Source organism: Stegostoma tigrinum, chromosome 18, assembly GCF_030684315.1.
Source record: "Stegostoma tigrinum isolate sSteTig4 chromosome 18, sSteTig4.hap1, whole genome shotgun sequence".
In the NCBI taxonomy this organism is placed as follows: domain Eukaryota; kingdom Metazoa; phylum Chordata; class Chondrichthyes; order Orectolobiformes; family Stegostomatidae; genus Stegostoma; species Stegostoma tigrinum.
The window spans coordinates 48,519,835-48,532,510 of NC_081371.1; the positions used below are offsets into that span (position 1 = coordinate 48,519,835).

Here is a 12,676-nt window from a genome sequence, read left to right on the forward strand (position 1 = left end):
CTGCTCTGCCATTCAATAAAATCATAGCTGATCCATTTATTTCCTGGATTCCACATTCCCATCTGTTAACCTCACACGCGTAGTGCACTAGAAATCAAGTCCAACTATTCTCAGAACCACCACAAACAGTAAGGATTTTACAAAGTACAGAATTTCCCAATTTAACTGTCTTTAGGACGGAGGTTGAGAGAAAACTTGGACCAGGTTTCTGTGTTAACAGAAATTGCTATTTATTACAAATGAAAAAGATCTAGCTGTAATTAAACATTTATGATCCATCAACACATACCGATTAGTCAAACTTCTAACCTGTTCACAGAACTTCCCTTGCACATGCAACAAACAATCAACTAGTGATATGAGTGAAGGAGAAATGAGAAAGAAGTTCAAGCTTGATCAAAAAACAAATTTTTTTTCTAAATCATTTTCATTGTCGGTTTAGATTGCCTTGTTTTCCTCAATCTATGATATTTTATTTATTCTAAACAAGTTTGGTTAAGTTGTAAAATGCTGAAGTTTTTAATCGCAGGGTGTAACTACAAAACTAACCAGGACGGTTAATAGCAATAATGAATTACGGAAAATGGAGTAACTAATTTGAAAGAATATTTACTTTGTGCTGCAAAGCTGTCTCCAATTCAGTTTATATATCATCTTCAATTTTACAATTTTGTACTAAACAAGCTTGCATAGTTAAATGTTGCTGAACCATTGTAGAAATTACATCAATGTGCATGGTTGAAGCTTTAAAACCAACGCCAGAATAGTTAGACTATATTAAAAATGGTCAAGTAAATACATGGTATCAGCAGTTCTAATAATGCACACAAAGTAAATGTGCTCAAATGTAAGCATTGACATTCCTAAGAATTGATTCTGGCATCCTGTAAATTGTCAAGATCCCAGTTTCAAAGACTCAAGAATTAATGAGATTTATCAGTGAATGTGGCTCTGAATTCTATATTAATAATTTCAATCAGATTACGGAATGCAGTACCTGGTCACAGAGGCGCCAACAGTTCCTTTTCTGTCTGCATCCACAATTATTCTGTTTTTTGAAAGTTGTTCCTGGATAAGAATTACTTTTTCAACACCTTTAACAATGAAATAGCCACCTACAAGAGACATTAAAGGTTTAATGACGATTTCGTACTGCATGGGAAATTATTCTAATAAGGTAGCAATACAAAATCATCTGCAAAGCTATATCTTCCTTTCATTTATTGGTGCCTTCAGTATCTACTGTTATGCCTCACTGCAGTAGCATGTTTGAAATCAAGCTCCACTATTACCAGTGTCTTCATAAAAGTTAAAGATTTTGCAAATTTTGCATAATTTTCTAATTTGTCAGTCTTTTAGACCCTGGTTGATATAAAGTATAGTCAGCTTTTTGTACCCAACAAGAGCTACTATTCATTATAAAAATGTTAGACAACAGACAACAGACAATGAATTGTCGACAGTGAACTGCTAGTTTTAAAATTCTAACTTCCCAAACAGACAGACAGGGAAAATATTGGTGTTATGCATTGGGGGAAAAAGACTAGGGAAGCAGTTCAATCATCCCTGTCCACAGGGTTTGCAAAGATGAATTTTGTGCTTTTAGAATGCTGCTTCTCGATCTTACTTCTCTTGCTTGCTTGAGGCTCAGGATGACTGATTCACATTTATGAAGGTCTTTGACTTGCCAATTAAAAGTCATAGCTGGTGAGGGAAACTAGGCTAGCTTTCTTCTGGCTTGAGGTGCTTTTTAACTGCAGAGCAAAAGCAGCTCCTTCCCTTCAGAGGTCTGACAGCTTCTCCCTCAAACATTCACACCCCCAAGTTGTTCAGTTAGCTGGGAGTCAATAACAATTGTTGACAGGTAGAAGACTTTTGCCAACAGTAACTGGTCACTAATACACAGATCAATCAGTTTTTTGTTGCCAGCCAACGCTCCATTCATACATAGTGCACTGCCACCACCCTCACCCCGGACTCAGCTCTTTCTAAAAGAGGCTTCAATCTTACACAACAGCTGTACAATCAGCACTTGCAATAAGTCAGGTAACTTGCTTGTAAAAAAAAAAAGTGTAATCCTTGGCTTGGTTTTTTAAGACAACCTTTTCCCTTTTCAGTCCACAAAAATACAGCAAAGTTATAATCTTTAATTCTTACAGCCTTTAAGTGTGGGGAATCCTGTCAGTTCATGGGAAGCACGGCACCCTCAACGAACAGAACCAAGAGACTGACTGACCACTCATTCTGCGTCTGAGCTATTACTATGCCATTTTGGCCTAAACAAGCCAAAACAGTTTGCTGATCCAGTTTATTAACTGGATTAGCCTCCACGATTGCATTTCACAATTACATGAAAAGAGTTTTGCACAATTCTGAAAAATGTGTCAGAGCAAGTGCTGATTTTCTGTTGATTGGTATTTCTGAGGTAACAAAAGCAAACACTTCATTCACAAATTTAGCTTCAGTCATGTGTACTGAAACTCCCTTCAGTCCCTCATCACTTCCATATCTGTGCATGGAATCTTTGGATCTTCCGTACATTCTCAATCCACCTTGGATCTAGCTCATTACTGACTTAATTGTTCTCTCCCCAAGTCCATAATTATTCAATCTACAATCTCTCACCTCTCCTCCTGGAAACCCACCAGTCCAATAATTTGATCACCAATGCTAGCATCACTTTCTCTGGTTTAAATCTTTTTTTCATTTCTATAAAGGCCTCAAGGCATTTTTTCCAGGTAAAGGCTGCTGCTGAATATAAGAAAGAGCTGTTGGGGTTGGCCACTTGAACTTGCGCCTGTCTCAGATTTTTGTTAGAGCTATTCCATTGGCCTTTTCTTTTAAATTCACTCATGGGCTGTGGGCATTGCTGGCCAGCATTTGACGTCCATCCCTAATTGCCCTTGCTGTTTCCAACTACCTTGCAAAATATTCAGGTATCTATCAAAGTCTGTTCTGAAGGTTGCTAAATAAGGAGGCAAGCCGAGAAGGTTCACGAGGGTGATTCCAGATATGGAGAGATATTCCTATGAGGAGGGGTTGAATAGGTTGGGCCTGTAATTATTGGAGTTTAGGTGCCTAACAGATGATCTTATTGAAAGATACCAAAGATTCTTACTGGGATGGATAGGATAGATGTTTCCTCTTTGTTGGAGAGTCTGGGACTAGCTAACATAGTAATCTCAGAGTAAGGAGTCATCCATTTAAAACAAAAACATGGAGGCATTTCTTCTGAGGGCAGTGAATCCATGAAATGCTTTACCATAGAGGGTTGGAGAGGCTTAGTCATTAAGCTTACTGAGGTCTGGAATGGACACATTTTTAATTAGCAAGGGAAGCAAAGTTATAGGTAAAAGGCAGGAAAGTGGAGTTAAGGCGTATCAGGTCAGCCGTGATTTCATTGAACGGTGGTACAGCTTCAATGGGTCAAGTGGCTGATGTCTGACTCCAACATCTTAAATGCATTAAAGCCAAATTTCCACCAGCTCTTCAAGCAATGCATTCCAGATTATAACTACTTACAGCATAAAGGAAACCTTTATACTTGTTCATGATTCTGAACATCTTTATAAAATCTTTTAACATTCTCTGCTCAAAGGAAATAATGACATCGTTCAGGTTTTCCTCATAACTGAAAATGTCATCCTTGGTAAATTTCATTTTCTCCAAAGCCTTAATATTCTTCCAAATATGATGTCCAGCATTGAATACAGTACTCCAGTTTACGCAGGGTCTGCAAAATATCCCTGCCTCCCACATGATGAGTCAATATGAAGCCAAGGGCATCTGTACTGAATTGCCAGGGAGGCAACATGAAACAAGCATGGCTAATCTTCCACCCTACTCCTCTTTGCCACACACACCACACTTCCCTTAGAGCCAAAATAAATCTATTGCCCTCTGTCCTGAATATACTCAACAACAGCACCCATAGTTCTAAGGTAGAATATTCCAAAAGTTCACAACCTGTTAAAGGGTGAAAATTTCTCATCTCAGCCTCAAATAGTTGACCCCATAATCTGAGATTGCAATCTTGAGCTCTAGATTTCCCAGTCCCTCAGATTCTAGCCTGTCATCTCTAAGAAATTCATATGTCTCAATCTGATCACTTCTATTTTTTCTAAGGCCCCAGGAACCTAAACATTATAATGAATGGGATTCACAGATTTCCAAAACCTCGAGTAAAAGATCCAGTTATATTGGTAATCGGTAATTACCCGGGTCCAGAGGACATTCATTCAGTTTTGCAAATTCTGCAGGAGTCTTCCCAGTAAGCACACAATTAGAGCTACGCAGCATTATAGGCATCCTGGGAGAGAAAAAAAGATTAAATATTAGATAGAACAATAAAGAATAAAAGAAAAATGAAGCTTTTGATTGATTTGCTTACTACCTGCCAATGGGTAATGCATTGCGTATTATTCGCTGGCTTCCTCTAGTGTATTCAATGTCCACTGTAATTGGGGCAGAGTATGTCATATCTCTCAGGCGACACTGAACATAGAATTACAAATAGACATCAATTCGTCATTTATTCGTTTTAAGAAAATGGTTAACAACTGGCTACAAATCAAAGCACTACTTGAAATGTAGAAACCAATTTGTGTGATAATTGCTAATTATATCAACATTTGTTAATTGTGGTGACACTGCTGAACTGAACAGAATGGTCACACACAGCAAACTAGCAAAATCATTGGAGGTTGACTAACAGATAATTACAGGGAGACAGGAAGAATATCTCCTGTGCCTAAGCTGATGGAAGGCAAGTTGGGAATATATCAATCAATAAAATCAAGCACCCAACTAAACAATCTGCATTGAAAAAGAGGATTATGGTTGAGTGCTTTCAAAAATTGTATTTTCTGTTTAAATTCCTAAAAAAAGGTCCCACACAGCAATGCTCAGGAAAGAATGACAACAGATTACTTGTCAATGCGAGCTGCTCAGGGAAAATACTTATTGACAGGAGAAGTCTCAGTGAACTAAGCAAGATCTCAGTCAAAGACTCCTGAACAAACTACAGCTGAACACCTGAGAGGTAACTGTACGATTTAATTGATATAGTAAAATTCTCAATACAGGTGCTGGATTTAGTATAATATTACGATTCAGCCTTGGCTGGGTATATTTTCACACATAAACATCTTCTCCCCCTTTGAAGAATAGTTGGGAAGCAGCAGTCGGATTGCAGGCTGATTATCAACCTATTGAATAGATTCAGGAAATTTCCTTCCCTAACCAGCATGCACTGGAGTGGAACTTGAACACAGAGCCGTTAATCTAGAGGTAGGGACATTATCCGCTACAGAAGAACTCCTATAGTATAAACAATAAGAAATCACAACATTCTCATTGAGAAGAATTTTGCAGAGTACCTCATGTGGAGCAACAGGCCTGGTTACGTTGAAACTTTCTTCAACATCTGGCACTCCAATATAAATATTCAGGTATCTGCAACAAACATATTCTTCAAAAGAAACATACCAGTACCAAATCTAAACTAACGTGACAAGCCTATTCTGTCATCTCAGATGGATGCAAAAGGTCTTGTAGCGCTATTCTGAAGACAACGGGAGTTACTGTACGTCCATTATCTGAACAGGTTAAATAACGGTTGTTATAGGAGCTTATGGAACACAAACTGACTGCCCCAATTTTGACATCAGCGACATTTCAAAAGGTTCTTAAGACATGTACTTATAAAGTGCTTTTCACAACCACCAGACAACTCGGTGTTTTATAGCCAATGAATTATTCTTGAAGTGCTCATATTAAACCGTAAGTGTTGTGGTAGTGAAGTAGTGAGAGTCATTACATAATGCAATTTTATGTCAACATGTAATGATTGATACAGTATTGTAAAGGACAATAAGAAAATGTCCTTACATGATATTATTTGAAAACACTGAGGGGCATGCGGCAAAACTCATTAAATGAATGACTCAGAAGCCTGACTTGAAATGTTACAACATTCCATCCTTATTAACTTGCACCTTCTAAAATGTCCAGCAGAAATATCTCTTTTCTCAAGTAGAACAAACTGCTTCTTACACTGGAGCCCACTGAGCTTTTCAACAATGGGAGGGTGTGAAATGATTGCCCCAGAAGCAATGGGTGGGGGGGGGGGGCGTAAAATAAGGGATAGTTGGGGTACAAAGAGAAGGAAGCAAAGGCAAATTGTCTACTTTGTGCAACTTAATGATAGTTGGGACACATCCTGCACATGCAGCTGGCTCAATGTCTCTCATAATTCCCAAATATTCAGCTTCCTTCATGGTGATGGTTTCCTGGTCAACTGTTCTTTTCAGCATTGGGTTTCATATTTCTTTTAATCAGGAGCTGATAGAGTCATTGGACTAGTAATCCGAAGTCCCTGGCTAATGCAGAGTTTAAATCCCACCACAACAGCTGGTGGAATTTAAGTTAAATTAGCAAGTCTGGAACAAAAAGCTAGCCTCAATTATGGTGACTATGGAATTACTATTAATTTTTGTCAAAACTGAAAAAAAATGGTATACTCATGTCCTTTAGGGAAAGAAATCTCCCACCATTACCTGGTTCAGCTTACACATGACTCCAGACCCACAACAATCCTGAAGAGGAGTCATATCTTACTCAAAATGTTGACTTTTTCTCTCTCCACAGTTGCTGCCAGACTTGCTGAGCTTTTCCAGCACTCTTTTTATTTATCACAACAGTGTGATTGAGTTGTAAATGCTCTCTGAAGTGGCTGCAGCAAACGGTTCTGTTCAAGGGCAATTAAAGATGAACCACAAATGCTGGCTTTGTCTTGATGCTCACATTCCATGAAAGAACAGAAAGGGGAGGGAAGAATGGGAGACCAGCTATTGCTGTGAAATCAGAGTGCGTTCAATTTAGCCCCAGAGAGAAGTGCTGTTTTTAACACTGCCTGGTCTGTTCAATGGCTGCAGTATTTTTGTTTATATTAATTTCTTGTTGATTTGAATCATAGAATGGTTACAGCATGACAAGAGGTCATTCAGATTAGTGAGTTCTTGTCAACTCTCTGCAGGAGCAGCTCGCAAGGAGAACTCCCCTACTCTAACTCTGAAAAGTGAGGTGCAATCTTTTCCATTCACCTTAGACAGCAGATGAGATATGGGTTTATTGGCTCAAATGAAAGATGGGATCTCTGATAGTGCAGCGCTGCACATGACAGCCTGAATGTTGCATCCAATGACCGGAGTGGGATTTGAACCCACAACCATCCAACTTAGAGGTAACAATGTTACCCATTGAGAAGCTACTGACACAAGACTGTGGGGGAAAAGCATAGCAGGGCAATGATAAACTGATTGAAACTAACCACAGGATGTGGTAGTACAGCGGTTCTGTTACTGGTTCAGTAATCCAGAGATTGGGGGCAAGCTTGTAAAACCAAGAACATTGCTGAGAAGGATTTAAGGCAGATGGGGGCAGATCTTGAGAGAAATAGATCTGGAATACAAACTCAAATAAAATGATGAGAAGGCACTGGGGAAAGTGCAGAAGAAATTTATGAGAAATTCTAAGGATGAGGAAATTATGTCATGAAGGCTGATTGCAGTAGTCAGCTCAGTGACAAATGGTTAGCGTCACCAGGAACCAAGCTTCAAGTCCAGCCGTGGGTGACAGTGTGGAGTTTACATGTTCTCCCTTTCTTTGTATGGGTTTCCACCTGGTGCTCCCGTTTCTTCCCACAGTCCAAAGATGCGCCATTTAGGTGGAGTAGCATGGTAAATTGCCCCATAGTGTCCAGGGATGTGCAGGCTAGGTGCATAATTTACTCTATTCAAGGGTGAAATAGAAATATTTCTAACAGAAAGGGGAATTAAGGATTATGGGGTTAAGACAGGAAAATGGAATTGAGGGTCATCAGATTACCATCACATCATTGAACGGCACAACAGACTCAATGGACCCAATGACCAACTTCTGCTCCTGTCTTATGGATTTGTAACAGGAATATGTTCTGACTTGTGAAAGGATCAAGAATGAGAGAGCTTACATTTCAAGTAATTTGTAAAGCTAGTAAGACAGATACAAGGAAAAGTTATTTCATGCAGTTGCTAGTGTTTGGATTGCAATGCCTGAGAATGTGGAGGAGGCAGGTTCAAGGGGTCAACTAGAGGGTAATTTGATAAGAAGCAACATGCATGGGTTACAGGGAGTTGGTAAGACAATGGCACCGAGTGAGATGATCAGTGGGAGGACTGGTGAATACACGATGGGCTGAACAGCCTTCTTTCCTCCCTGTGCTAATTCTGACAGAATCTTTCAGCAAGTCAACAAAATCGAATTCAATACTACCTACGAAGGAAATCAGCTCCCCTCACCCTGTCTGCAAGACATGATCCCACACACAGCAATATAGCTGGCCTATAGCTACACATTATATGAATAGAAATCACTGTCCTTGGATGAAAGAAAAAGAAATCAGTCCGTGGCACTTACTTTAAATACCACATTGGATCAGCATCACTGGTCACCTTCTCGTTGGCTTTCATAATCTTCTTAATCTATGGAGAAAGCAGACCAGACAGTGAACAGAACAAATGGCACAGAATGAGGCAGAACGGCAGAATTAAACCACTGAGCTTCACTGACATTCCTACCTCAACATTTATGAAGTAGTTGAACGAGTCAATGTGCTGCTTCACCAGGCCTTTGACCTGCAAAGAACAAAGAAACGTATATAACACTCATTCATCACTGAAATCCACGAAGTAATTAAAATAGTAAATCAAATGGCTTTCAGAGTAGAAGAAAGTACAAGCACACAAAGTGGGTCAACATAGGCAGAAAGTTTCCAAAGCAAAGTAGAAGAGTTATTAGACCTTAAAATGAATTGCCACAAGGGACTGTTCAGGTACAGACTACATCGTTTAGAAAGGTAATTGGATAAGGATTACAGAAAGATACAGGAAAAAGCCCAAGAAGGGAGCAGGCAGCTCCATGTAGAGAACTAGCAGAAGTACAATGCACTGAATGGCTTCCTCTTGTGCTGTGGACCTGCACCACAACTCAGACAAACAGCAAATTTGTTTTTTTAAGAAAAGGGTAAGTAAGGTTACACAGGGACATTAGGCGCAGAAGGCCATTTGGCCCAGAAAGTCTTTTTTATTAGATCATGACTGATACGCATGTTAACTTCACTGACCTGGCTTTGTTCCACATTCGCACAAACTTCAATTAATCTCAACCTTGGAAACCACTCAGTAATACACTGGATTCGTCTCAAGGTTTATTTGGGGAGGAGGGAGGAAAAGGGAGTTACAGATTTCCACTGCCATTTTGTCAAAGCTCATTGGCATAGCACAAGCCACAAAAGTTAATGATTTCGAAATTCCTCAATCTACCTTATTTTCAGACTCAGGTGAATAGAAAGCACAAACAAGGTTTCTCTACATAACAAGAATGACCATTTATGACAAGTAATTACTCTCTAACTACATGCAGTTATAACAATTGCATTATAAATACTACAATTTAAAACTTCCTCCCAGACATACACATAGGAAAAATAGATTAAGAGTGCGGGAAAGCTTGAAGCCAGTTCAGGTATTTATTCATGGGTTGCTCAGATGATCTTTATGATTCTCTGTTGTTCAGAATGTTACTGTTCAGTTGCCTTTCTCTGAAAATTCCAACAGTTTGTAAGAGACAAAGTGGCTGTTTCACTTATGAAAGGTTTCTGACACATCAGTTAAAAGTCACAGCTTAAGACAACTGCTGACGTAAAGATGAACCGACATTTTTTCCCCAAGTTTAAAATGGGTTTTGACTGCAGAGAACAGAGAGACGGCCCCTGAGCTAACGGAGATCAGAACATTTCTCTCTATCTTGTTCCCAGCCTGAAGCTATTCAGTTATCTTAGAACTAATTAGTGTTGGCAAACAAAAGGCTTGTGTGATCGATAACTGGTCATTAGTCCATAGACTAAGCAAATTCTTGTTGACACCCAGGTGAATCTGTACACAGAACCGCTCAGCAATTCATCTGCAATCACTTCAATTACTACTTGTTCAAAGAGCTATTTACGTTGCTTGCCATAGATGTCAGGTCACCTGCTTTCCACAACATGCACAAATCCTTTGAAGCAGTGATTTTAAAGTGATTCTCAGCTCCGTTTACAGTTTTAACAGCACCAAATTAAACAGACATGGTCTTTTCACACTCATGACCACTTCTCAACAGCCAAGCCTCCATTGGAAGAATGGGTTCTCTCTGCCAAACTCATTTTAAACACCTTGATCAGATCATCCCTTATTTTCCAAACACATGGAAATACAAGCATATTCAAGCAATCCTCTCAACTTTCAACTAATAGCATTCTGAAGAATCTCCATTTAAGCAGGATGAAGAGGTCGCAGTATGCTCAACGCCCCTCTCCCAAACACCGGCCCAGTTACATTTGCCACTGAACTCCGAAAGCAACTCTGCGACACACCAACTTGTGCTGCAAGTTTAACAAAGTGTGGAACTGGATGAACACAGCAGCCCAAGCTGATGTTTTGGGCCTAGATCCTTCATCAGAGAGGGGTGTGGGGAGTCAGCTTTTGTGCTCCTGAGATGCTGCTTGGCCTGCTGTGTTCATCCAGCTCCACACTTTGTTATCTTGGATTCTCCAGGATCTGCAGTTCCCATTATCTCTTGCATTGCAAGTTTGATCTGTCACCACCTGTAGGCTGAGTGCAGAGTTGCTCATTGTCATAAGCTTCACAGAACAAATTAAACATTTCAACTGCTATCATTCTCCTCACCAAAACATGCAAATGAGGAAAAACTCTGCTACCTTCAGAAATGCAGGAAGCAGCTTCCATTTTTCCTATTAGAAAAGCAGAAAACAAAGATCAGTATTTTTACATTGAATACATAACTCAACAAGCTGTTCAGCACAACCAAATATCAGCATATTTGCTCTGATCAAACCTCCTACCATCTCTTCTCATCTAAATCTGCTATCAGAACACTCTTAATCCCTCTTGCTCATGTTTATTCAGTTCCCCCAAAAATACATATATACCAGAGATAGTAGGAACTGCAGATGCTGGAGAATCTGAGATAACAAACTGTCCTGCTCCTATGATGCCTGCTGTGTTCATCCAGCTCTACACCTTGTTATCTATAATACATCTATACCATTTGTTTTACCTCACCCCATCGTCTCCAGTTCCAATTTTTCATCACTCTCTCTAAATGAGGAGTTTTGTCATATTTTCCTCTCATGTTTGTCTGGATCTATATCCAGAGTCTGGAACAATGAGAGGTAGAACTTATTGCAGCAAATAAAATTCGGAGGGTACCTGTCTGGGTGGATGCTGCAAGGATATTTCCCCTCATGTGGGAATCTCGAATGAGGGGGTCACAGTTAAAGATTAAAAGTCTCCAACGTAAGATAGTGATGAGAAGTTTGACCATCCATCACCACACAAACACAGGGATACTAATCTGGGGAATTATCCTCGAGAGAGCAGAGGACCTTTGAATGTACTTAAGGCTGAGTCAGACAGATTTCCCATTGACCATAGAGTCTAGTGCAATGTGGGACAGACAGGAAAGGAGTTGAGGGGGATACAGTCAAGTCATGAACTTATTGAATGCCGCACAGACTTTTTTGGGAGGGCTGGGGGTGAGGTTGATGAATAACTTATTCCTTCTCCTCATTCTTCTGTTCCCATCTTCTGTATCTACTAATACATTTTTGGTGACTACCTAATATCAAAGGCTGAGATAACAAGGTGTAGAGCTGGATGAACACAGCAGGCCATGCTACTTGGCCTGCTGTGTTCATTCAGCTCTACACCTCGTTATCTCGGATTCTCCAAAATCTACAGTTGTTATTATCTCTTATATCGAAGGCTGCTGGTTACAGTCTTCCCCACGAGATGAAACATTCTCTCTGTATCGACTTCATCAAGACATTTCATAAAGTTAAGAGGACCCCAATAAATCGCTCCCCAGTCTAAAAAACAGCCCAGGCTTTCACTCCATTTCTGATATGAATTCACACAAATTTCAAGCATCATCTCTCTAAATGTGCTCCCCACCCTCTACACAGCTTTCTAGACACTTTCAAACCAACCTGTTCAGAGATGCTGTTACACATTTTGGGAGCTGAACACGGGGCTCCTGTGTCAGAGGCAGGGAAGCTACCTGTGCAGCAAGAGAGACCTAAGCGCTGCCCCCTCACCCACGTCCCACAACCTCTCCCTGTGTAATCTCCCCCACCCGCTTTTGCCTCACCTCCACCTCCCGGACCGGTGCCGCCAGCGACTCCGGATCCAAATCCCCGAACTCAGCCGCTAGCGTCTCCATGTCCACCTCGTGGTCCGCCGCTAATCCCCGTCCGGACGGAACCCGCCTCCTGGAAAGAAAGGTGTCCGGCCGGAACTCCGCGGCGCCGCTGAAAGATTCCGGCCCTTTTGCCCCGCCCACCGGCTGCTCTGAGCATGAGCTCGCCCTGGCCCTGGCATCGCAGTAAAGCTGCTGCTGGTGCTTGGGGCTTCAGTGTTGCTGGGGTATCTGATAAATTAGAATTGCTCACTTCAAATCATTCATCACTCTTCTCGTTATTACACATCCTGGTATTTTCCTCTTCTTTTCCCCCACAGTCCCCTCCTATCTCATTGTCAGGACTTCAGTCTTTTAAAATTGGGTTGAAGGAATTGTC

The 12,676-nt window shown here is 40.6% G+C and overlaps 1 protein-coding gene across 2 annotated transcripts in view; it reads right to left on the reverse strand.

Moving 5' to 3' along the window:
- The window catches only part of polr3b (polymerase (RNA) III (DNA directed) polypeptide B), a 79,671-nt gene extending 67,314 nt beyond the window's left edge, over positions 1-12,357 (reverse strand). Inside the window, exons 1-8 of one of the 2 annotated variants that reach the window (XM_048548807.2) lie at positions 12,250-12,357; positions 10,799-10,831; positions 8,619-8,675; positions 8,458-8,522; positions 5,379-5,454; positions 4,394-4,494; positions 4,218-4,309; positions 998-1,115 (exon numbers count right to left, since the gene is read on the reverse strand). In XM_048548807.2, coding sequence (XP_048404764.1) covers positions 998-1,115; positions 4,218-4,309; positions 4,394-4,494; positions 5,379-5,454; positions 8,458-8,522; positions 8,619-8,675; positions 10,799-10,831; positions 12,250-12,321 — 614 coding nt within the window. In that variant the 5' untranslated portion in view covers positions 12,322-12,357. Of the gene's footprint in view, positions 1-997; positions 1,116-4,217; positions 4,310-4,393; positions 4,495-5,378; positions 5,455-8,457; positions 8,523-8,618; positions 8,676-10,766; positions 10,832-12,249 lie in introns of both variants that reach the window. The other variant, XM_059652516.1, reaches the window with a different exon arrangement.
- Between the last annotated feature and the right edge of the window lie 319 nt (positions 12,358-12,676).